This window comes from Phacochoerus africanus, chromosome 6 (assembly GCF_016906955.1).
Source record: "Phacochoerus africanus isolate WHEZ1 chromosome 6, ROS_Pafr_v1, whole genome shotgun sequence".
NCBI classification, from domain to species: Eukaryota; Metazoa; Chordata; class Mammalia; order Artiodactyla; family Suidae; genus Phacochoerus; species Phacochoerus africanus.
The window spans coordinates 31,007,228-31,033,061 of NC_062549.1; the positions used below are offsets into that span (position 1 = coordinate 31,007,228).

At 38.5% G+C, this 25,834-nt stretch overlaps 1 protein-coding gene across 3 annotated transcripts in view; it reads right to left on the minus strand.

The window, feature by feature from the left end:
- The window catches only part of OXR1 (oxidation resistance 1), a 523,168-nt gene that overhangs the window by 418,025 nt on the left and 79,309 nt on the right, over positions 1 to 25,834 (minus strand). For all 3 annotated transcript variants that reach the window (XM_047783424.1, XM_047783423.1, XM_047783425.1), the window contains exon 2: positions 9,310 to 9,482. In XM_047783424.1, the coding sequence (XP_047639380.1) occupies positions 9,310 to 9,332 (23 nt within the window). In that variant the 5' untranslated portion in view covers positions 9,333 to 9,482. The remainder of the gene's footprint in view (positions 1 to 9,309; positions 9,483 to 25,834) is intronic.

Genomic DNA, 25,834 nt, shown 5'->3' on the forward strand with positions numbered 1-25,834 from the left:
GGATACTAAAAATATAATGTGTTTACTTAAAGTGCCAAGCCTAAATCAAAATTGTATTAACCATGTTAATAATGAAGGGATTTCTATTTTTATTTTTTGCCATTTTTTTTAAGGGCTGTACCTGTGCATATGGAGGTTCCCAGGCTAGGGGTCAATTTGGAGCTGTAGCCACTGGCCTATGCCACAGCCACAGCAACACCAGATCCCAGCCGCATCTGCGACCTACATCACAGCTCACAGCAATGCTGCATCCTTAATCCACTGAGCAAGGCCAGGGATGAGACCTGCATCCTCATGGATGCTAGCTAGAACCGTTTCCACTGAGCCACAATGGGAACTCCAGATTTCTATTTGAAAGGGCATATTATGAATAGAAAGACATATTGAAAATTTTCAGAATTTGGAAAATTGACTTTTATCCAAATTACTGCACTATAACGTAAAGGATTGCGTAATCTGGGATACACACAGGGTTTTCATTGTAATTATTTTATTTTCTCCTCTCTTCCTCTCTGAGCTTATTTTTTCCTTATTTGTTCTCCCCTAAACTAAGCTTACCTTACTCTTCTTCCATGTTCTGGATCTATTCCTTCAAAAGCTGAACATCCACACTTAGAGGAAGATTCAGTTTCAGGTTCTCAAACACACTATCCCCTCTCAGCACCATGAAACATCACTCATTCATTCAACATGGACTTAGCATGCAGAGAAATACTCAGCAGTATCTCATCAACTGAACCTTTCCTATCACTCCAAGTTCTTCTCTCTTTTTTTTAGTTAGAAGCATTAACTTTATATTTACGTCTAACCATTTAATTTTTCCCTCATCTCAAATAATAAGCTGTGGACAACTGACTTTTAACCTTTACTGTAAAACTCAGGGTGAAAACTTAACTTGCAATCTCTACTTCCGCGTATCACCCCCACCCCCCGCCTCAGCAGTGGGTTCTGATCCCTCCAAAAATAGAGACAATTCAAATCTCTACTTCCTCTGCCACTGCAGATCCTGTCCCTGAGAGCCTACCACTTAACAGTGTAAATAGGACAAGTATTTTGCAGAAGAGTGGTTCAGGTAATTTGAGGAAAGATCTTGATTTTTCTGAGCTCCTCCCTCTCCACTCCACCTTGATTCCTTTAGAATATATAAACTGCTTCTCTGTCTCACACAAAAGTTTTTTTTTCTCCTAAATGCAGGTGCCAAAGAATGATAGAGAATGATACAGTTCTTCATTTATTCATTAAAGAAGCATTTAGATTAAAATACTATAAATAATGTGAATAATCTGACAAAGCAAATTTTGCACCTTTCAATTCAAGGATCCTAACACTATATTTAGGTAAAGAAGATAACTGGAATTAGTTTTAATCTCCTATTAGAGCATTACTAAACTCGCCAACATTTGTAATAGCATTTTATACTATAAGCATATTCAATAAAGACCAGTCACCACTTCGCTACTTCTAAATTTAGTCAATATATCAATAACTTACACATACACTGATTATAACACATCAATCATTTTGTCCTATTCCTAACCTACAGGCGTACATAATAGAATATTTTGTTGACCTTAGACAAAATCACTGATTCAGCTGCAGGAAAACACTTCTCTGACAGGTATGAGCACATTTTCAATGTTTATGAGGAACTAAATCTGGTGAAAGGGTTAGCATATATTTCATTTTTCTAGAATAAAAAAGGGGATGAGCTGACAAGACCCTTTCTCAGAAATCCCTATTTTCTCCATGCCCTTGATGTGCACAATTCAGGGAGCTAGAATAAGAGTATAGCACAGGGAACTATATCCAGTCACTTTTGATGGAACATGATGGAGGATAATATGAGAAAAAGAACTGGGTCACTTTACTGTACAGTAGAAATTGACAGAACACTAAAACAACTATAAGAAAAACAATAACAATCATACAAAATTAAAAAAAACCAAATGTATGAAGAAATATAACTCCAAAGTAGACATCAGATTTGCTCCAAATACTTTAACTTGAAATAAAAGTTTCTGATGAAAAAAGGGAAAAAAAAAAAAAAAGATAAGGCCTTGTCAGGTACTTTAAATGGCATGGTACCTTGCGATCCAGCAATACTTTAATTTTCATCTCAAGAAGTATTTACAATAGTAATAACAAAAATTAGAAAACACATGAAGGTCCAATCTGGATGAGTGAAATAAGTAACTCTGCTGTCATACAACGATACCAGCCTTTACACGTGATGACGTCATTCTACACCCTTCAAAGAGAGAGAGGGTCTTAGAAATCATTCAGTAAAACACAGAGACAGCAAAATATCATGTGTGATTTGAGTTCATTTTTTGCAAAAAGATGTGAGTATATGTAGAAAAGAATACACCTCAGCATTTATAAGAGTGGTTTTCTATGAATGGTAGAATTTAGCAAGTTTCTGTTTTATAATTTCTATAGTTTTTGACTCTTTGTAATTAGTATATTTGTTTTAGAAATAAATGCTGTGCTCTGTGTGTCTGAAAAACAAGGCATTTCTTTTCAAGGAGGAAAACAAATATCCATTTTGATTTTTAAAACACCTTGGACATCCCTTCAGAGCACATATCGCCCTCTGACCTGTTATCTAATTACAGGCATCCCTTCGGATTCGCGGAGGATTGGTTCAGGGACCTGCCAATGATACCAAAATCCACCACACTCAAGGCCGGTAGTAGACCCTCATATCTGCAGTTTCCACATCTGCAGATACCAAAGGCCAATTGAAAAAAATCTGCATATTAAGTGAACCTGCACAGTTCAAACCCATGTTGTTCAGGGGTTAACCGAATTTAGTCGTCTGAGTTAAACTGTGAGCTCCTTGAAGAGTTGAAGAGCAGTCCTTTACTTTCCATCAACACGGCCCTGTTCTTAGCAAAGGGCATAGCACATGGCACAGTACAGATACTCAACAGATTCCAACTGGTTATTTGGCATCTTACTTTCACCCACTGTCCTCTTTCTCCCCTATCTGGCTCTAGTTGAATTACTTTCACTTCTGCGAGGGGCCATAACATCTTTAAGATACTGTGGGACAAAAGTTGAAGTGTGTACAGGCATCACAATTAAAAAATAATTTAGGGAGTTCCCGTCGTGGCGCAGTGGTTAACGAATCCGACTAGGAACCATGAGGTTGCGGGTTCGGTCCCTGCCCTTGCTCAGTGGGTTAACAATCCGGCGTTGCCGTGAGCTGTGGTGTAGGTCGCAGACGCGGCTCGGATCCCGCGTTGCTGTGGCTCTGGCGTAGGCCGGTGGCTACAGCTCCGATTAGACCCCTAGCCTGGGAACCTCCATGTGCCTCAGGAGCAGCCCAAAGAAATAGCAAAAAGACAAAATAATAATAATAATAATAATTTAGGGTCAAAAAGGTGTCATTTGGCAAAGTCAGTTGAGCCCCTACTAGAATCTCTCTAAAGATTGGTTCACATATGAAACAATAAAATAATGGAAGTTTAGGGTGCAGGAGGGTCCAGGGAGTGGAAGGCATCAGATTTAGTAGTGGAGGGTGTGTACGAGATGAGGAATTGAAGAGCCATTTCAGTTTAACTATATAGCAAAGGGCTGGGATCTTTCTATTGTGCTTTTGTATCTCACTGAAAACATGACTGGGTTTTTTTTTTTGTTTGGGTTTTTTTGTTTGTTTGTTTGTTTTTTAGGGCTGCACCCTAAAAAAAAAGGCATAAGGAAGTTCCCAGGCTAGAGGTCAAATCCGAGCTACAGCTGCCGGCCACAGCCACAGCAACTTGGGCTCCTAGCCTTGTCTGTGACATACACCACAGCTCATGGCAACGCTGGATCATGAACCCATTGAGCGAGGCCAGGGATTGAACCCATGTCCTCATGGATACTAGTCGGATTCATTTCTGCTGCACCACAACAGGAACTCCCAAACCTGACAATTTCTAGCCTGGAACACAGCAGATGGAACTAAGATTTATATTTAATAAGTTTAGGTAGTTCACTTGATGTGATTTTGGAAGTTCAACCAAGTTTCTGTTCTGTGACAGCCTCCTTGCCTCCCCCCGGGAAATTAGGGGCTCCCCAGTTTCCTGTTCCCATCTGGTACCCCCTCTACTCTTGCTAATGCCTGCTAGTGTTCTCCGATCCACACCCTCACTTCCCTCCAGGAGAGGCTCTAGGACATCTACGTGGGAGGAAATGAAAGGAAACATCCTGGTTGGGATTGGGAATGAGGGTGTTTCTTGAAGCACCCTATACACAGCACATATACACAGTAAGGATATTGTTCTTACATGGATACTATTTGTTTTCACGCAGGTAGTTTAGGGGTTAGCAACACCAAATGGCCACCTGCCTTCATGTTCTATCCATTAAGGAATGGCTGCACCATAATGGGCAAACTACTTAACTTTCTGTGCCTAACTTTTCCATTTGTGGAAATGCAAAAAATAACAATTTTACATTCCTAATAAGGTTGTTGGGAGGAGCATGTGGACAAAGTATCTTCAACAAGTGCCTAGTACATGGCAATTGCCATGTAACTTTTCACACTTGATAATATTTGCTGAGATGGCATGCTTTGAAAATTCTGTTCTAGAATATTCTGGAGTTCCTGTTGTGGCTCAGTGGTAATGAACCTGACTAGGATCCATGAAGATTTGGGTTCAATCCCTGGCCTTGCTCAGTGGGTTAAGGATCTGGTGTGGCTGTGAGCTGTGGTGTAGGTGGCATTTGCTGCTGGGATCTGGTGTTGCTGTGGCTGTGGCGTAGGGCTGGCAGCTACAGCTCTGATTCAACCCCTAGCCTGGGAACTTTAATATGCTATAGGTGTGGCCCTAAAAAGGAAAAAAAAAAAGGAAAAAAAAAGAAAAAAAAATCCGCATACATGTAATATGTTATATACGTATAATATATATATCTATATATGTTATAAAAGCTTTTTTTTTGCTTTTTTTTTCTTTTTAGGGCCACACCCACGGCATATGGAGGTTCCCAGGCTAGGGGTCAAATCAGAGCTACAGTTGCCAGCCTACACCACAGCCACAGATCCGAGCTGCATCTGCCACCGACACCACAGTTCACGGCAACACTGGATCCTTAACCCACTGAGCGAGGCCAGGGATCAAACCTGCAACCCCATGCATGGTTCCTAGTCGGATTTGTTTCTGCTGTGCCACGAAGAAAACTCCTAAAAGCACTTTTAAAAGGAGGGATTGAGGATGATTTTCAGCAAAGGAAACACTGAAAGTCCTCCCAAGCACCCCTTGCATCACATCGTTTCCCTCTTTGTGCTAGAGACACAGGACCCTTTCTCAACTCTGTACCTCTCCATGTCTCCTGCTAATAATCTCTGCTACCTGCAACAATTCTTCCCCTCAGATTATACCCTGGAGCCTCTCACCTGTCTGTGGATGTCTTAAAGGATTCTCTATATCCCTTCATCTCTATCTCAATCAGCATCAACTCAATCACTGTCTCCCTCTGGCAATTATTTCTTAAGGGAAAGATTCACAAAACATCTGCTCTCTGTCACTAGGTGACGCATAATCAATTCCTGCACTCGCCTTACTTGCCGGACACTGCATCCTTTCTGGGAAACTGCAAGTTTCCTAGATTGAATTGCTTTTTGAGATTCTGAATGAGAGGGCCTAATTCTTTTACATTTTTTCAACGGTCATACACATAACTTCTAGAAAAAGAAAATTTTCACTTTTAACATCTAAAAAGATAATTTTCTTATACTGGTGTTTAAAAGCTGGGAGTGTTGCTTGGATAGTTGTAAACATGAATGTTAAGTACCTTGACCTATATTTTCTTTTTTTTTTTTTTTAAAGGGCTGCACCACCCACGGCATATGGAGGTTCCCAGGCTGGGGGGTGAATTGGATCTACAGCTGCCGGCCTACACCACAGCCACAGCAACATCAATCCGAGCAGCGTCTGTGACCTACACCACAGCTCATGGCAACCCGGATCCCCAACCCACTGAGCGAGGCCAGGGATCGAACCTGCACCTCGTGGTTCCTAGTCGGATTCGTTAACCACTGAGCCATGACGGGAACTCCAAGACCTATATTTTCTAAATCTGAGGTTAGACTCAGTCACAGCTGAGGATCACGATTAGGTACTCTTCCTTCCATTAAGCCTCGGCATTAAATATTAAAATCAACACATGGTTATGGTTAGGTATGTACAACACCATGGTGGGCAGCAAGCTGCCGGGATGGAAGAAGGTTTTGACTATAAATGTGTGCTAACATTAATGAGAAAGCCAAGCAGAAGAGAGTCTGGGAGAGGTGCACTAGAGGAATTAGAGACAAACACTGACAGTATTATTCCGCTAACTCCTAGCCACGAAGAAGCTGCCCTGAGAAGCAGATGGTGGTGTCTGGCAGATACACCCCTTATTGACAGGTATATCCTGCCAGGCACACCCCATCCTGTTTCCTTCGAACACTTGAAGAATATAACTTTCCTTGCCATGATGATGTGACATCAGCCAAACTTCTGATTTAGATTCCCAGATAGTTTTCTAGAAGAGTAAGGATGCACTAGTCAGGCCAAAGCAACCATCCCATGCACTTAAAAGTTACGTACATACCTTGTTTTAAGTTAACAGTTTGGAAACCCAGTTTATTTTCCAATGTCAGGCAGTAGTTTCACATGTTTCTGGATTTCCAATCAGAGAGCCAGGCCCTTGACCATAAAAATTTCACTAAATTAACGGAGCTCTGTGAGAAACTCTCACAGAGGAGTGATGAGTTACTATGCATCCGTATTCAAACATTTATAAGATAATGGTTCCCAAATTATAGATTAGAAATTTTAGGAAATGTAAAAGAATTACAAAGGTTAATGTGAAAAATGAAGATGAATGACTTCTAAGCTGGGTGTAAGTGAAATAAATCAGTGACTTGTTTTGCATAGCTTAGAATTCCTTTCCAGACTTCTTTCTTGCCAGTGTGTGGGGAATCTAAATTCTAAGAGGGAGAATGGAAGTGCCAGATCACACACAGTTGTATGATAGGGTGATACTGTTAAAACAAATGAAGAGCTTCCTAAATATAAACCTAACAGGGAATATTAGTTTGCAGCCAGAATGAAGAGCACTGTTAAATGAAGGTATCCAAGAATTATTTCTGTAAAATATGAACCTTTAACATGGAAAGAATTCTAAGAAATTTCAGCAATATGAATTCTCTAAGATACCCTCATAATCTTAAATTCTCTTTCAGGATAAAAACATGAATTACTTCTCTGCCCTTTTCCACAACATAGATGGATAGGACATCCACTAAATTCTAAAACCCAGGCTCCACAACTGGACTGGAAGCACAATATACAACCTCTCTCGTTGTGTGGAGTTCATTGGTTTGGGTGGCCCTAATCAAATCATTCCATCACATCAAAGCATCTGGTTTTGGGGTTTTTTTGTTTGTTTTGTTTATTTGTCTTTTAGGACTGCACCCTCAGCATATGGAAGTTCTCAGACTAGGGGTCAAATCGGAGCTGTAGCTGCCAGCCTACACCACAGCCACAAAAATGTAGGCTCCAAGCCGCTTCTGTGACCTACACGACAGCTCACGGCGACGCCAGACCCTTAACCCACTGAGCAGGGCCAGGGATCGAACCCACATCCTCATGGATACTTTTTGGGTCTGTGATCACTGGGCCACAATGGGAACTCCAAGGCATCTGTTAATTGAGGCACAAACTAAGGACAAGCTCCAGTGTTTGTCCTGTCCTGCCTCTGTGAGTCAGGCCACAGCCCAGCCTATCCTGAGATATGACAACTGCATCTATGTTTCATTCTCCCTCTCCCGCTTCTTATTCATCTTCCCCCAACCCTTTTCTCCTCTTTCCTCACCCCTACTCTTTTTTCCCCTGTCCTGTTCCCTTCCCAACCCAATACACGTGTCTCCCAGAGGTATAATTCTTTTAAATACATTGTTCCTAATATCTCCCAGGGTTTGAAGGGACTCACAAGTTTTACAGAAATTATTTAGTTTTAAAATTTTCATAATAATGTAAAAGGAAACATTTTGTAGTAATAATTTACAACTTAAATACTTTTTCATTTACTTTTACAGGATATTTTTCAGCTTCTTTAATCCTTTTTTATTTTTTTCAAACTGAGATCTTTAGCACCCAGGGCATCCATACAGATAGGTCCTTCAGAAATACAACTCTAAATCTAAACAAATGATTCCACCCTTTGCCCTAAAGAAAATGCTTACTTAACTAAAAATAAATGCATGGACTTAAACTGTGGAAACTGGTTCTAATCTGATGCTGTTTCCAGCACAAATTGAAGACAAGGATGAGATGAGCTCTTAAGGAAACAAGAAAAGATTGCCAGGTTTTTCTTACATTCACATACTAAATACTATCGATTCACATAATATCACTTATTCAGCTCTTAATATACAGAAAAAAATCCAAAGTACAATAAAATGGCTTCAAATTCACCCCTTCTAGTACTCCATGGCCAGAGGAAAGTTGATGTTTACTTGCCAGAAAAGTATCTTCATGCCTCTTTTTAAAAATCACAAACAGCTTTTATACATGAAGTATAAGTCAAAGATTACTCAAAATGCCAGCTATTTAGATATGAATCTATAAAAGAATTTTCTCTTCATTATGTGAGTTCTATTCAGTTTAATTTGGGTGGATTTGTTGTAATAGGAAACCTGAAGAAAAGTATTGATGGAAAATGTCTATCCCACCCTTACAACTTCTGTTTTGAATCTAGGAAGATGACAGCGGATAGCAACTTGAAAGGATATTTTATTCCTATTCCTCTCTCCCCAGGGTGTGCTGGAAAGAAAGGCATTGGATGTCACTGGGATTCAGCAGCAGGCTTGAACTCTTCCCAGAGTCCCAGACACCACAGTGCTGGAAGGTCAAACTTTAAATACCAGGCCGCTTTCCTCAATCTAACGTAGGGAAAAAAAGCTCTTGAAAACAGACTTTTTTTTTTTTTTTTACTTTTTATGGCTGCACCCACGGCATATGGAAGTTCCCAGGCTAGGGGTCAAATCAGAGCTGTAGCTGCTGGCCTACAGCCACAGCAATGCGGGATCTGAGCCTCATCTGTGACCTACACCACAGCTCACTGCAACACCAGATCTTTAATCCACTGGGCGAGGCCAAGGATCGAATCCACATCCTCATGGATACTAGTCAGGTTTATTTCCGCTGCGCCACAATGGGAACTCCCTTGAAAACAGACTTTTAAGTTCTCTGCTTTAGTTCTGACTGTGCAACTTACAAAACATTGCTTTATAATATCCATGTATTTGCATTTAAAGTTAGAAAGCCATTCACTTACCATGATAAATTCGATACAGACATGGCAGCAATTTATGGAGGAGTTTTGTGGAGCAGTCTTCTCTTGGTTTCCAAGCAGGGATGAGTAGGTCAAGTAGACAAGACAGCTGGGAATTTTAGCTTTGCTGTCGGAATGATACACAAGCCGCCTAGTTACTCACAGTTTAAGAAGACCTACAGAGAAAAGGAAGAAAGTGCTATCTTTAGTACCCAGTCAATATAACTTTTCACAGATTTATTTCATTGTCAATAGTTTTGTTATGGTAATAAGACATAAAAAAGATAATATGAATTTTTTTCTTAAAATATAAGATGTCATAAACCAAAGAACATTAAACCAAGCTTAAAATGAACTAAAGGGTTTTTTGGCGGGGGAGGGGAACAAGTTGAAAGATTAATAAGACGTTGATTCCTTGATGGAGAGAATGCAAGGAAAGAACAAAACATATTTTAGAAGCACAAAATATTTTCTCCATAGGATAAACCAATTATGCTCTTTAAACCAGTTTTTTGTTTGTTTTTATTTATTTTCTGTCTTTTTAGGGCCGCGCCAACCACATATGGAGGTTCCCAGTCCAGGGGTCAAATAGGAGCTGTAGCTACCAGCCTACACCACAGCCACAGCCATGTCAGATCCGAGACACGTCTGCGACCTACACCACAGCTGACGGCAATGCCGGATCCTCAACCCATGAGCAAGGCCAGGGATTGAAACTGTGTCCTCATGGATGCTAGTCAGATGCATTTACACTGAGCTTTGACAGGAACTCCTAAATCAGTTTTACATACGTGTGATAAAAGGATCAGAACAAAGATCTTGATTAGCCCATAGCAGATACTGAAAAAAAAGTTCCTTAGCACAACATTTTAAAAAATCACACATTACTACATCTGAGTGAATAAGAATTTATATTGAGTAACACACGGGAGATAAGCGGTGTGCTAAAAGCACACTAAACATTTCCACATACTTTTTTTGGAACATATACTGTGTACAATTTCTATATGTTGAACCAAAATTTTCTTAGGGTACAGTTCATTCCATGGTACTGTGTTAGGCACTTTAATTAGTTCAGGTCACTAATCCTGTTCTGTGACAGACATTCACTGAACATATACTGTGTGCATTTAGGCTATCCTCGGTACAGTTCTGGGATAAAGATGTATGACACAGGAGTATATTATTGCTGCCTTCAAATAATGTTTTATGAAAACACAATAATTGTAATAAAAAAAAGGTAAGAAAGGTTTACACAAAGTATATGGGAGCAAAGAAGAAGGGCTTCCAGTCTACTCTTAAGAGATTTAGGAAGGATTTCTAAAGAAAATATGCCCAAACCACTATCATCATGTTTGGCTGCAAGTTTCACACAGACACACAAAAATTAAAGTGGCTTAAAAATGGCAGAGTTTATTTCTCTCTCATAGAAACAAATCTTGAGTCTTAAGAAGTCCAAGATGGATATGGCAACTCCATGGACACCAGCGATAGAGGCTCCTTTTCTGTTGCTCCACCATCCTCAACACATAGTTCCATGTCATGCTCCAAATGGATGCTGAGTCCCTTGAGTATGTCTGCATCCAACCAGCAGAAAGTAGGAAGTGGGAAAGAAGAATGCATCCCCCTAAAATTATTTACACACGGCATTTCCACTTGCATATCACTGGCCAAAGTGTAGTCAGGTGACCAGTCCTATGCTAGGGGAGACTGGAAAATTCACCATTATTCTAGTCAGCCATCTGCCCAACCAGATGCCTATTAGAAAGGAAGGGGAGAAAAGTGGGTCTTGGGACAACACTAGCATTGTCTGCCATCATGTTTGAGGCTCTATGACCTTTATCTCCAGTATTTAGTGATGTGGCACCTACTGGAAAGCGGCAAACATGGGACAGAGGGGAAGGAGAATTAACCCATAGTTCGTTGGTAATTTTACATATTTGATAAATAATTTTAAATATCAAACTTCCTAAGTTATCTTAAATCATTCGCAGAGTTCCCGTTGTGGCGCAGTGGTTAACGAATCCAACTAGGAACCATGAGGTTGGGGGTTTGATCCCTGGCCTTGCTCAGTGGGTTAAGGATCCGGCATTGCCATGAGCTGTGGTGTGGGTCACAGACTCGGCTCAGATCCGATGTTGCTGTGGCTCTGGCATAGGCCGGTGGCTACAGCTCCAATTAAACCCCTAGCCTGGGAACCTCCATATGCTGTGGGAGCAGCTCAAGAAAAGGCAAAAAGACAAAAAAAAAAACAAAAACAAATCATTCATACAGTCAACAAAATATTTTTTGTGCCCTACTGTTCACCAGGCCCTAAGTTCTTAAGGACACAAAGGTTAATAAAGCATAGTCTTTGCTCACAGAGAATTCACTGTCTAAAACAGATGCCAACATGTAAAAAATAAAATGCACTACGAAAATTGCTGTGCATGTTCAAAGGAAAACAAAGAGCTATTTGTGAAGAGCAAAAGTACTATAATTCTAATAAATTCTAAGTTTAATAGGCCCTGACAGCAAGTGGAGTAAGTAAGGAGATAAAAGGCCATATCCTACATCGCTTCCTTACATTCCAGCAGGCTTTCAGGTTCATCCTGCCCTTGGTTCACTACTAAAGCATATGGACTTACATCTATTAAGGATATTGGAACTCCAAATTCTGCTCCTCAAACTGATAACTTTAAACTCTCACAATCTGTATTACCTGATTCTTATCAAGGGTTTGATTACTGTCCCGCCTCTCTCCCTCCCAAAAAAGTATCATTCTTCAAGATACTCTTTTTTTTTTTTTTTTTTTTTTTTGCTTTTTAGGGCTATACCAACAGTATATGGAAGTTCCCAGGCTAGGGGTGGAATCGGAGTTAGAGCTTCCAGCCTATACCACAGCCACACCAGATCCAAGCTGCATCTGTGACCTACACCATAGCTCACAGCAACACTGGATTCCTGACCCACTGAGCGAGGCCAGCGATCAAACTCGCATCCATCCTTATGGAGACTAGTCAGATTTGCTTCTGTGCCACAACAGGAACTCCCTCTTTGAGATCGTCTTAATTTCTATCCTTAGAGAACTGTGTATCTGGATGTAATTATTTTCATACCTAACACAATTACTTTTACTTTGGGGTTTTGCCAAAGGTTCGCATTGAGGGACATAATTAAAGAAAATGATAAACAAACGAGCAAAAACCAGGCCTGTAAAATCAGCTATTAGGTTTAGTGAAATATTGCCAACATAAAAATTTTGCCCTTTTGAGCACTCAATGGAAAAATGTGTCATGTTTCAACAGCAGGAAAACTACTATCCTAAATTTCAGGTTTGCTTAAACCCTATTCAACAATAGGGATGAATTACTGCAACTTATGCTTATTTCCCTGCTTTAACTTAGGGGAAGCTCTGAAACAAATTTGTGACATTTCTTTAAGAACTATTCAGGTCTACAAATATCAAATGCTGGAGAGGGTGTGGAGAAAAGGAACCTTCCTGCACTGTTGGTGAGAATGTAAGTTGGTACAACCACTATGGAAAACACCTTAGAAAACTGTACATAGAACTACCATATGACCCAGCAATCCCTCTCTTGGGCATATATCTGGACAAAACTTTCCCTGAAAAAGACACATACACTTGTATGTTCATTGCAGCACTATTCACAATAGCCAAGACATGGAAATTATCTAAATGTCCATTGACAAATGAAAGGATTAAAAAGATGTGGTATATATACACAATGGAATACTACTCAGCCATAAAAAAGAATGACATAATGCCATTTGCAGCAACATGGATGAAACTAGAGACTCTCATACTGAGTGAAATAAGTCAGAAAGAGAAAGAAAAATACCATATAATATCACTTATATCTGGGATCTAATATATGGCACAAATGAACCTTTCCACAGAAAAGAAAATCATGGACATGGAGAATAGACCTGTAGTTGCCAAAGGCGAGGGGGAGGGAGTGGGATGGACTGGGAACTTGGAGTTAATAGATGCAAACTATTGCCTTTGGAATGGATAAGCAATGAGATCCTGTTGTATACAGCACTGGAAACTATATCTAATCACTTATGATGGAGCATGATAATGTGGGAAAAAGAAAGTATACATGCATGTGTGACTGGGTCACCTTGCTGTATAGTAGAAAACTGACAGAACACTGTAAACCAGCTATAATGGAAAAAATAAAAATCATTATTACAAAAAGAATGATTCAAGGCCTTGAGGCCTCCTTTTTTTACACTAACCCATTTTTCCATATTTGCCAACTTTAAATTTTAACTTGTTTTTGATAAACACACACACGGACATATACTCACTATATTTATGGAAATACATATACAACCAGGAAGAGCAACAAAGACCACAATTCCAGAATAAACATCTTTATGACCTTTGGGCAAGTTTAAATCTTCTGTTTATTGTGATGATTCACAATCTTTATACTAATTCCAACTGAGTCTTCACACTAAAGTATGAACTCATAGCTTTCAGCCAAAATTCAAACATTACTAGGAGCCACATTCTGTCCCTCTGTCACAAGGGAAAGATAGTATATATTCACGGTTATACAATACATCAAAATATATGGAATGATTTGACTTTCCTTGAATGCCCAGCCACGACTGTAAGGTATAAGCATAGGCACAACTATTCTCTCTAGGTCACTCTTTCAGCACAATGTTAAGGCAAATGGTACATGAATTTAATACAAGATTCCTCATTTGACATACTTACTAAAAATGTGAATAACACTTGAACAAAACAATGGATTATTGGGATTACATTTTACCAAATAATTTTATCAAATAAGTCTTCTGATCATTTTATTCATGTATAAGACTCTAGGCTTCAAATCCAGCTGAAAGGAACACTATATTCTCACATGTTCATTTAGTTGAAATTACTCTATTTAGCTATATAGCATAAAAGAACCTCTGTAAAGTGATCTGACTTAAGCAAAATTAGTGTTTTCATAACCTACTCCATAAATACATAGATGCTTTTGTATCTTTAAGATATTAAAATCAGGAGTTCCCGTTGTGGCATGGCAGAAACAAATCCAACTAGTATCCATGAGAATGCAGGTTCTATCCCTGGCATCACTCAGTGGGTCAGTGTTGCTGTGAGCTGTGGTGTACATTGCAGATGTGGCTGGGATCTGGTGTTGCTGTGGCTGTGGCTCTGATTTGACCCCTAGCCTGGGAATTTCCATATGCCGCAGATGCGGCCCTAAAAAACAAACAAACAAAAAAAGTTAAAATTCCATGAATCTCTATTTAAGCAACTTAACTATATACTAAAATATGTTTTTATATATCCCATAGTTAAGATAGTAAACCTATAAAAAATACTTGTAAGTTGGAGTTCCCATCATGGCGCAGAGGAAACAAATCCGACTAGGAACCATGAGGCTGCATGTTCGATCCCTGGCCTCACTCACTGGGTTAAGGATCTGACGTTGCCATGAGCTGTAGTGTAGGTTGCAGACGTGGCTCAGATCTGGTATTGCTGTGGCTGTGGCATAGGCCAGCAGCTGTAGCTCCAATTAGACCCCTAGCCTGGGAACCTCCACATGCCGTGGGTGCAGCCCTAAAAAACAAAAAGACAAAAAAAAATTACTTGGAAGAGGGAAAATGATTAAGGGGTTTTGATCATAAACACTATTTAAGTATTCGTAAGTAAATCACATTGTTTTTCCTAGAGAAAAGAGCCTGGAGCCCAAAAGTGATACTAAACACTATAGGATAATTTCAAACTGGGTGAGACAATTTTGTTTAAATGATGTACAGGTGATGAGGATACATATACTCTAATTCCACTAAGGTGTTATAAGAAAAAATGGTTATGAAATGAAGGATCAAATGCATTAAGTATAGAAAGAACATTTTTATGCCAAAGATTCAAAATAAATGTTAGCAAAATGAATTATCAAGAAGATATTAGGATATTTTGAGTTTACAGGATGACTTCCTATTTCTTATTACATCAAAGTCCTTTTCCTTGCTTTCTGGTTACCCTATATGCTAATATTGATATTTCCAGACCTAGATTCCTTACTCTGGAGACTGAGCTTACAGTGTTCAACCCTGAGACCTGACTGTGCTACAAAATACTGATTCTTCTCTGTGGCCTGACGTTTTCTTTCCTTTCTAAATGCAAGTATCTGAATTCTTCAAGGATCAATACAAGGCCCACAGATCCTGTGAACTCCTACCTCATAGTTGAGGTATCTCTAATCTCCCTTCTCACCTCTTTCTGAACTAACCTACACTCAATTTAGCAATGAAAATATACTCAGCATTAAAATGTGTACATCATTTTTCATATATATTTATTATTTTTACCTGTTGAAATAAACTATAAGTTTTCAAGGATCAGGAATTGTTTTTTATGTCCAAACTCCTAAGTATCAAGTACTCCCCAAGTGTTAACAGACTAATGGTTAAAATGCAATACCTTAGCAGAAATATGATTTGAATGACTGAAAAATAATGGTTTGAATATTAACTTTTTTTTTTTTTTTGCAGGTATTTCTCTCTCTCTCTCTCTCTCTCTCTCTCTCTCTCTCTCTCTCTCTCTTTTCACAGTCGTACCTGCAGCCTAGGGAAGTTCCCCGGGCTAGGGGCTGAATCAGAGCCTCGGCTGTGGCATGCACCACAGCCACAGCAACTCTGGATCCAAACTGCATCCTTAACCTATGCCACAGCTTGCACCAACACTGGATCCTTAACCCCCTGAGCAAGGTCAGGGATCGAACCCATATCCTCACAGATACTATACTGGGTTCTTAACCTGCTGAGCCACGACAAGAACTCCTGCACGTATTTTTTAAATTATAGCTGATTTACAATGCTGTGCCAATTTCCACTGTACAGCAAAGTAGCACAAAATTACATATATATGTGTGTGTGTGTGTGTGTATATATATATACATATACACACACACACACACACACTCTTTTTCTCATATTATCCTTCCATCATTTTATTCTGAGATTGGATATAGTTTCCTGTGCTACAAAGTCAAGCATTAACTTTTTTTTTCTTATTTTATTCTCATACTTGTGTTATTAACTTCAGGACCCCAAGGACTTCAGGAAAATATAAGACAGTCTTTATTCTTAAAGAGATATTCTATGGATTTCTATCTATATCAAACTCTCTATCTATCTATCTATCTATCTATCTATCTATCTATCTACCTACCTACCTACCTGCTTGGTTTTCAAAAAATGGTAGCCTATCACACATTTTGTTCTGTACCTTGCTTTTTCACATATGTACATAATTATATTACTACATGCAACATTTCCTTATCAATTCATATATAGAGATGCCCGATTGCCTTTAATGATTGTAAAGCATTGAACTGAATGAATTTACTTTATTAGCCTGTCTCATACAAAGGAGATTTAGCACCTGTTATTCTGCAATTACAAACAATGCTGCTATGTATATCTTTGTATATATATATGATACAATGCAGATGCATGTTTGTTGATAAATACCTGGAAGTAAGGTTTCTGGGTCAAATACATGCACATTTTTTACTTCTGAAAAGATACAGGTGCCTTTCATAGAAGTTGTACCAATTTGCATTCCTATCAGCAGTGTATAAGTTTAATATTTCTGACATTACTGCTCCCTAGAGTACCAATAAACCTAGTAGATTTTACAAATATACTTCTTATAGTGTATTCATTTTTCAAATCAGAAATACTGTTCCACACATCCAATTAATCAGTAAGCCTGGTTGATTCTACTTTTGAGATATCTTTGGAATATGTCCACTCTTTTCCATCCAAACTACCTCTGTCCACTGTCTTCTGATGTCTGAGAAATAACAATGACCTCATATCTAGGCTCCCTTTCTAGTTTAGCTTTCATCCAAAACATTCTCCTCCAGCACACTATGGAATGATGGTCTTCATGGAATGGAATAATTTTCTACATAGGAGCAGTAGAACACAGAGACCGGGACAATGAGGTCAAACAAACCTGGGTGGGGTTTCCAGCTGTACTTCTTAGTAACTTACAATCTCAGGAAAACGAAGTACATTGGCTTGCTTATTTCTTTATTTTTAAAATAGGGGTGTTAATAGTCTTTCTATCATAAGACTATGGTGAGAGTTAAAATACTAATGTGCAAAAGGACTTAAGATTGCCTGGAACATAGTAAGAGTTGAAAAAACAATAATGGGGAGTTCCCAATGTGGCACGGCAGAAACAAATCCAACTAGTATCCCATGAGGATGCGGGTTCGATCCCTGGCCTTGCTCAGCGGATTAAGGAGCCGACGTTGCCGTGAGCTGTGGTGTAGATTGCAGACATGGCTTGGATCCTGCATTGTTGTGGCTGTGGTGTAGGCAAGCAGCTATAGCTCCAATTCGACCCTTAGACAGGGAACTGCCATATGCCGTGGGTGTGACCCTAAAAAAATAATAATAATACTAATGGTATTGATGATGATAATGATGAGGAAGATGGAAAAGGAAAAGTTGATGGTAATAGATGTCTGCCCCCAAATCCTTTAACTGCTCTATTTTGCCCTCGTAATAAAGCCCCAATTCCTTAAGATGGTTTATAAGACTTGAAAGATCTGATAACATAGATAGGATTGCTTCCAAACTTCCCAAATCCTCATTAGGCATAGCCTCTTTGTTCCTTCATAACACCTTGTTCTTAATTCATGATAACTTTCAGAAACAGTGGTTTAATTCCTTGATGCGGGTCTGTATTTCCTTGTAGACTGTAAGTTCTTTGAGAACAAATACTAGGTCTCAACATAACCTAGTACACCCAAGTCCTAGCATAGCATCTGAGACAGAGAATGCATTTAATAATAGATGCAGATTATTGCCTTTGGAATGGATAAGCAATGAGATCCTGCTGTGTAGCACTGGGAACTCTGTCTGGTCACTTATGATGGCGCATGATAATGTAAGAAAAAAGGACATGTATGTGTAACTGGGTCACCATGCTGCAGAGTAGAAAATTGACAGAACACTGTAAACCAGCTATAATGGAAAAAAAAATAATTATATAAAAAAAATTAAATAAACATCATTGATACAGATGGCCAATATGCATATGAAAATGTGCTCATCACTGCTAATTATTAGAGAAATGCAAATCAAAACTACAATGAGGTACTACCTTTAATGATAGTCAGAATGGCCATCATTAAAAAAATCTACAAATAATAATGATGGAGAGGGTGTGGAGGAAGGGGAGCCCTCCTTCATTCTTGGTGGAAATGTAAATTAGTACAACTACTATGGAGAACAGTATGGAGGTTCCCCCAAAACTAAAAAAGACAGTTGCCAAACGACCCAGCATTCTCATTCCTGGGCATATACTCAGACAAAACTATAATTCAAAAAGAATACTATGTTGATAGTAGGGCTATTTACAATAGCCATGACATGGAAACAACCTAAATGTCTATCGACAGATGAAAGAATAAAGAAAATGTGATATAGACACACAGTTGAATATTACTTAGAAAAAAATGAAATAATGCCATTTGTAGCAACATGGATGGATCTAGAGATCATCATACTAAGTAAATCAGAAAGAGAAAGACAAATGCATATGATTATCACTTAAATGTAGAATCTAAAATACAACACAAATCAACATATATATGAAACTAAAACAGACTCACAGATACAGAGAACAGACTTGTGGTTGTCAAGGGGAAGGAAGGTAAGAGAAGGAAAGAGATTGGGAGTTTGGGGTTATCAGAAGCAAACAATTATACATGAGATGGATAAACAACAGGTCCTTCTGTATAGCAGAAGGAAATATATTCAATATCCTGTGATAAACCATAATGGAAAGGAACGTGCAAATAACATACATATATGTATAACTGAGTCACTTCACAGTACAGCAGAAACTAACACATTATAAGTCAATCATACTTTAATAAAATTAAAAATAACAAACGTTAAAAATTAACTATCTGAAATAAATATCAAATCCTATAGAATGCTGAACAAAAACACATTGTCTCTTTTCCTTTTAAACTATAAAAACACTATTTATTTAATTTTGCTCATATTTATAGGCCTCATATTACTTCTGATGCTTGCATATTAATCATGAAATATTAATTACAGAAACTGAGTAGAAGTCATCCGTTTTTCCTATTTTGCTCAATCTTTCCCAACTATGGTTTAGTAGTAAAATATGTAAACTAACATCCTTCTGTTTGAATATGCAAAGTGGGGTCAAACTTCTGCTATCATCACACAAAATTTCTAACAGGTGACAGATGTCTCTCTAGAACAACTGAGTGATTAAGGTCAGCATGCCTTTAAATCAAATAGCACAAGCGCCTTCCAAGTTGCTTTTATACCCTACTGATACCCTGACTGAAAATATAGTCTTTGCAGAGGGTTGAGAAATCTCACACATTAAAACTTCAGATCAGCACAGATGGTAACCTTGGAGACAATCAAATGCAAAGCTTTATGCGTCCTTTCGGCACAGTGCAGCTGTCATTTTACTTGTATTAAAGCCATTTCATGGGAGGTATTAGTATTCAATAGAGCATGTCACTAATTGGTCTAAAGCCATTTATCACAGAGACTCGGCTATATTTATGACTATTTTAAGTACCCACTTCTAAAATAGCCCCTATGTTCAAATTACTGGAAGTACTTATCATAGTCAGAGAAATAAAGAGTTATGGACCTTAGAGCAATTTTTAAATAAATTAACACAATAAACAAAAATCACCTTAAAATAGTTTGAAGCTATTTTCTTCAGAATTGTACCAGACTTTGTTAGAGTTTTCTAACAAAAATTCATTTTATTCTTTTTTTTTTTTTTGAAAAGTTTTATTGGTGTATAGTTAACTTACAAAGTTGTGTTAGTTTCAGGTATATAGCAAAGTAAATCAGTTATACATATACATATATCCATTCTTTATTCCCATGTAGGTTATTAGAAACTGTTCAGTAGAGTTCCCTGTGCTATTCAGTAGGTTCTTGTTAATTATTTATTTTATATGCTATTCCTATCCTCCCAATTCTCCCCCACAGTTTCCCCTTTGGTAACCACAAGATTGGATTTGAAATCTGTGAGCTTCTGTTTCATAAGTAAGTTTTTTGTATCATTTTTATTAGATTCCACATATAAGAGATAGCATATATTTATCTTTCTCTGTCTGACTGACTTTACTCGGCATGATAATTTGTAGGTCTATCCATGTTGCTGCTGATGGCATTATTTCATTCTTTTTTATGGCTGAATAATATTCCATTGTATATATGTACCACATCTTCTTTATCTATTCCTCAGTTGATGGGCATTTAGGTTGCTTCCATGTCTTGGCTATTGTATAATGCTAAAATGAACACTGGGGTGCATGTATCTTTTCAAATTATGGTTTTCTCTGGATAGATGCCCAGGAGTGGGATTGCTGGATCATATTCATTTTAGTCTTATATGAACTACAATGACACCTTTTCCTCCTGTGCTTTGCAGTTTGATCTAATTTTTTCTCAGATCATAATGTAGTCATAAACTTCTGTGTTGCCTACCTCTTCCATCTCCATCTCTTTCTGGTTCTCCTCTACGTCCATGATTCTTTACAATCTTTCCTCGTTATGATTTGAAACAATTTCTTTATCCTACTTCTTCCTTTTACTGACAAACTCCACAAAATACTGCCTATGAACAGTGTCTTCTCTTTTTCACCATCCACTTATGCTCTCTGGTTTCTACTCCAATATTCTCATCAAAAGCAGCTTTCCAATATTCAATTTCAATAACATTCTGATTCCAATAGCCTCTGTCAGACTCCACTCTCTCTGTCCACTTATCCCAAAAGCTCCTTCATTGACTTCCGGAATGCTGAAACATTCAGGCTCCCCTAATGCTCTGTTAGTCCATCATCATCCCTCTGTTTCCTTTATGTCAAAATTCTTCAAAGTTTTGTCTAACATGACTTTCTCAGGAGATAATTCAAAAAGTTCTATCGATGAATCTGATCTTTTTTTCCAAAACTTTCAGAACCATTTTTTTCTAGATATTTATTAAACAACTGCCAACTCCTGGTTTCATTTGGTTTTGTTTTTAACCACTTAATAATATCTCCTTAGGTCATTGCCTCTTTTTCCCCTACTACCACCACCCAGGTTACAGCCCTTACAGGTAACTTTTCCCTTAACTGTCTCTATTTTTCAGATATTTTAAAGTATATGAAATATATAAACAATAAATAATAAAGCATAATTTAAAATCTTATGAATGGACCAGCAATCTAATTGAAAAGAGAGTTAAAAAAAAAGGTCCTTTGAACGGTTTAGTGTTTGATGAGGAACATGTCTTTGTTTGGAAAATCCTTGAAGCCTCTCCCTTCAGCCTTAGTCTTCTTTGGTATACAGTTTTCAAATCACTGGCTGGAAACTGTTGCATTGGCTTCTAATTTTTCTCTGGCCATCAATCCATATTAGAAATGAACTTTATTAAGGCCAAGCACTTATATACACAAATTCCTTCTTCAAGAAACCTGCGAAGACTCCCTACCACCTAAATACTACACTTGCGATCTTCTCCCACATTGTCCATCCTCTATTTTCTGGCTTGTCTTCATGCCTGTTGGATTGCTACCATTCACAGAATTTGTTTTCACCCACTGCTGAAGGCTTAGCATGGCACTCTGTGCATTGGAACTAGTCAAAAATATTAAATTGAATTCTCAGTTCAAAACTGAAAATTTTCAGGTATACATTATTATACAAGGGTAGCACTAAATAGATACGCCTTTTTAAAAGTATGATGCATCTTGGCATTCCCATTGTGGCTCAGCAGATTACAAACTTGACTAGTATCCCTGAGGATGTGGGTTTGATCCTTCACTCAGTGCGTTTACGATCCAGCATTGCCATGAGCTGTGGTGGACACAGCTTGGATCCTGCGTTGCTGTGACTGTGGCATATGCCACAAGCTGCAGCTCAAATTTGACCCCTAGCCTGTTAGCTTCCATATGCCACAGGTACATCCCTTAAAATAAAAAAAGTATGATGCATCTAAACTGCCTAAGGATTTTTAGAATTTACAAAACATTTTAATGAGTCACTAAAGGTTCAGTCTTGTATGGACTGCCCAGTGAAAAAGATTGCCAAAATTCAGTCTAATTAAAAGCAGAAAGAAAAAAGCAGCAGAATTTTTTTTTTCTAAATAAATCTTTCAAGGGAAAAAAATATCTTAGGCACACTTTATGAATCTTCCTATAGTCTCAGAATGTAAGCACTCTAATATTCAAAATTTGAGAGACATGGCGGAAACCAGCCTGTAACTCAATGTAGGTTAGCAATGTAATACATAGTTGTTGATTTTTTCCAGAAGACTGGCCAGCCCTGGCTTCCAGGCCCTTTACAGTTCAGCTCAGATCACCTTGTTCATCCTCATCTCAAGCTATCCTGACCCTGCTTGGCTCCTAAGGCCTGGCAACACCATGCTTGGGTGTATCCTGAATAAAGTAAACAATATGATGCCTATAGTTCAGAATCAACAGACTGATCCTTATATTCCCACTTACAGGAATGTCTCTTCCCTTCTGGTCCGGAAGATCTGAGGCAGGAAATACTTGGGCTCCGGGATAGACATTTACAACTACTCTCACATTTATACTTCTTGATGCAGGACATAGGTGGGCTCCAGGGTAGAGTTTACAACCAGCCACCTGTTTATACATTGAGATAGAAACACTAATGGGAATAAGGCAAATAACTGGACTTTCCCTTCTGTGCAAAGTTAACCAATGTTAAACAATTGCTTAATACTGTTAAACAAAGGTAATGGCAGGGGTAGAGAGGGGCTAAGCTCTGTCAGGGTAAGAGATCAAGAGGTCACATACTTCCCATCCTCAGGGTCAGGGAGACCCCAACTACACATGTGCAGAAAGACCCCTCAGGGTCACAAAGGAAGGAGACTCAGGCCATAAGTCCTGGTAACCTTCCCATAGGCCCTTGCTCTGGAATCCATCTGGGCCAAAAGATGCACACACATATCGGGGAGGGCCCTGGCTCTGATCGGGTATAGAAAGAAAACAAGATAATTGCCCAAAGGAAAGCAAAGACCTAGAAGAACTGCCTCTATGTAAGTTATTTAAATCAACCCCTTGGCACATTTCCCACTTGCAGGGGTGGCCACATGCCCTGTTTTGCTCCTGAACTGCTTCTCTGTGTGCTCTCCCACATGTTGTACTTGTCTCTAACAATAATCTTTCTACCTATAAAAACAGTCTTTACCTCCTTGAAACATTCTTGCCTTCAATGGGGCAAGAATCAGGGCAATTCAATTCCAATTTTCACCTAGGCTGTCCAGGTGCAATTCCTGAACAGGGAATTAAGGTCTCACTTCAAGTCATCACTCACAGCTGTCTCTCTGAGATCCTATTTGTCCTGCAAAATGCAGCTCAAATACCAGCACTTTTGTAATTTAAAACTTGGTAGAATGATGTCCCTTTCCTATCTGTAACCCTTCTCATTATATACATATTTCTATTGCAATAGTTATCACATTTCACTAATGTTATGGTTTACCTGTCTGATAAAAGGTGACCACTGTTATCTTTTTTCTTTTTTCTTTTTTTTTTTTAGGGCCACGGCATATGAAGGTTCCCAGGATGGGGTTGTCAAATCACCAGAGCTGCAGCTGCCAGCCCATGCCACAGCAACAGCAATGCCAGGTTCGAGCCGCATCTGCAACCTACACCACAACTCATGGCAATGCCAGATCCTTAACCCACTGAGTGAGGCCAGGGATTGAACTCATGTTCTCATGGATACTAGTCAGGATTGTAACCCACTGAGGCACAATGGGAACACCATGTATCTTAATAATATACTATTATACTATTTAACTACCTAAGAAATAGTTATTTATTCAAGAAACAAGGAATCTGAAGTTTCTGGCCATGGGCATAGGAAATACCCTGTTACAGTAAATGGACAGACCACTAGAGAGGAGGTAGATAATATTCATTTAAAATATTATCATTTGTAGGTATTTTAGAAAAACTGCCATAGCCAAAGAAACCCAATAGTCATTCACTTCTCTGAGTCTTAATAGTTCCTCAAGAGAAATAATTATATCTTACCTTTTTTTTTTTGCTTCCTTCCTATACTACTTAGCATGGTTTATCATCTAGAAGGAACAATCAATAAATACCTCTTAACTGATCTTATTGAATTGCTGTATTATTATGGTCACAAAAATTACTGATTTTTCTTCTGTTCTTCCCTCTGATTAACAATGAGGTCATCTGCATACCAGAGACTCACAAGACAGATATAAAGCCTACTTCCAAGAAAAGAAATCTTACATGTTATAGCTTCTTTGTTGAAAACCACTAGTCAGTCTCTACATGTATTCTTGGGGAGTTTAGCATCTTAGAGTGAGGCATTTCCTTCAGATACAGATTACAAGAAAAATATTTGCATGTCACCCTTTACTAAGGCAAATGTTTTCTTCTTTTGGACATTATTCGAATATACCCAACATCATCAAAATCAGTTCACTCCCTTTAAACGAGTCCTTTCAGTGAGCCTGGAAAACAAGTGGTTTTCTCTAATAGCCTTTCGCTGTCTTTTTGCAGAGACAGATATGCTTAATTAAAACTGAGGAACTTCTGCCTTTTGGAGTGAAAGAGAAAATGTCTCTAAACATCAGAGTATCACTGAAGGTTCAACGAAGCCACAGCCCACGGAGGTACACTGTCACTTTTGCAGAGGGATGATGCCGAGATTGGTGAAATGAATTAGGGATGGAAAAAGAGTTCACGTATCTACACTGGTACGGAAAAAAATTTTTTTTTCTTAACTTATCATCCATATTGTCTTTCTTTACAGAACCAACAGCATCAACAACTTCATCAACTATCTCATAAAATAAAAATTAACTCAGGGGTTCCCTGGTGTTCTAGTGGTTAAGATTTGGCACTTTTACCACTGTGGCTCAGGTTCAATATATATGCTGGAAACTGAGTTCCCATATCAAGCCACTGCACGACACAGCCAAATAAATAAAATAAAAATTAACTCGTCTCCACCTCAATTCTTTATGCTGTTCTAAGAATTCACACCCCTAAAAAAATGAACTTCAGAAATTATGACTCCTTGAGTAACCACTGAATGCCTCCTTTGTCTAAATTTAATGATTTGAGAATTACATAACAGGCAATTTACAACATTTCCTTAAGGGCCCCAGGGTGTTCAGAGTTATACAAATACATGGGTTTTTTTTGGTTGGTTGGTTGGTTTTTTTAACATTACTTTTAAATGTTCACTTAATAGTTGTGTCAGCTCATCTTTGGATATTTCATGCCCTGGATCTTTGGTCTTATCCTCTGATAGATGATACTCACTTTAAAATGTCAGATTTTATCAAGAAAAGTAGTATTTATGAAAATTTACTGGCTCCCTTTGTCAATATTTTTCTGTAATTCACTGGGAAAGACTGCTGCAACCTCATCACCAAGAAGCTGCTTCCTCTGTGATCTTCAAATGC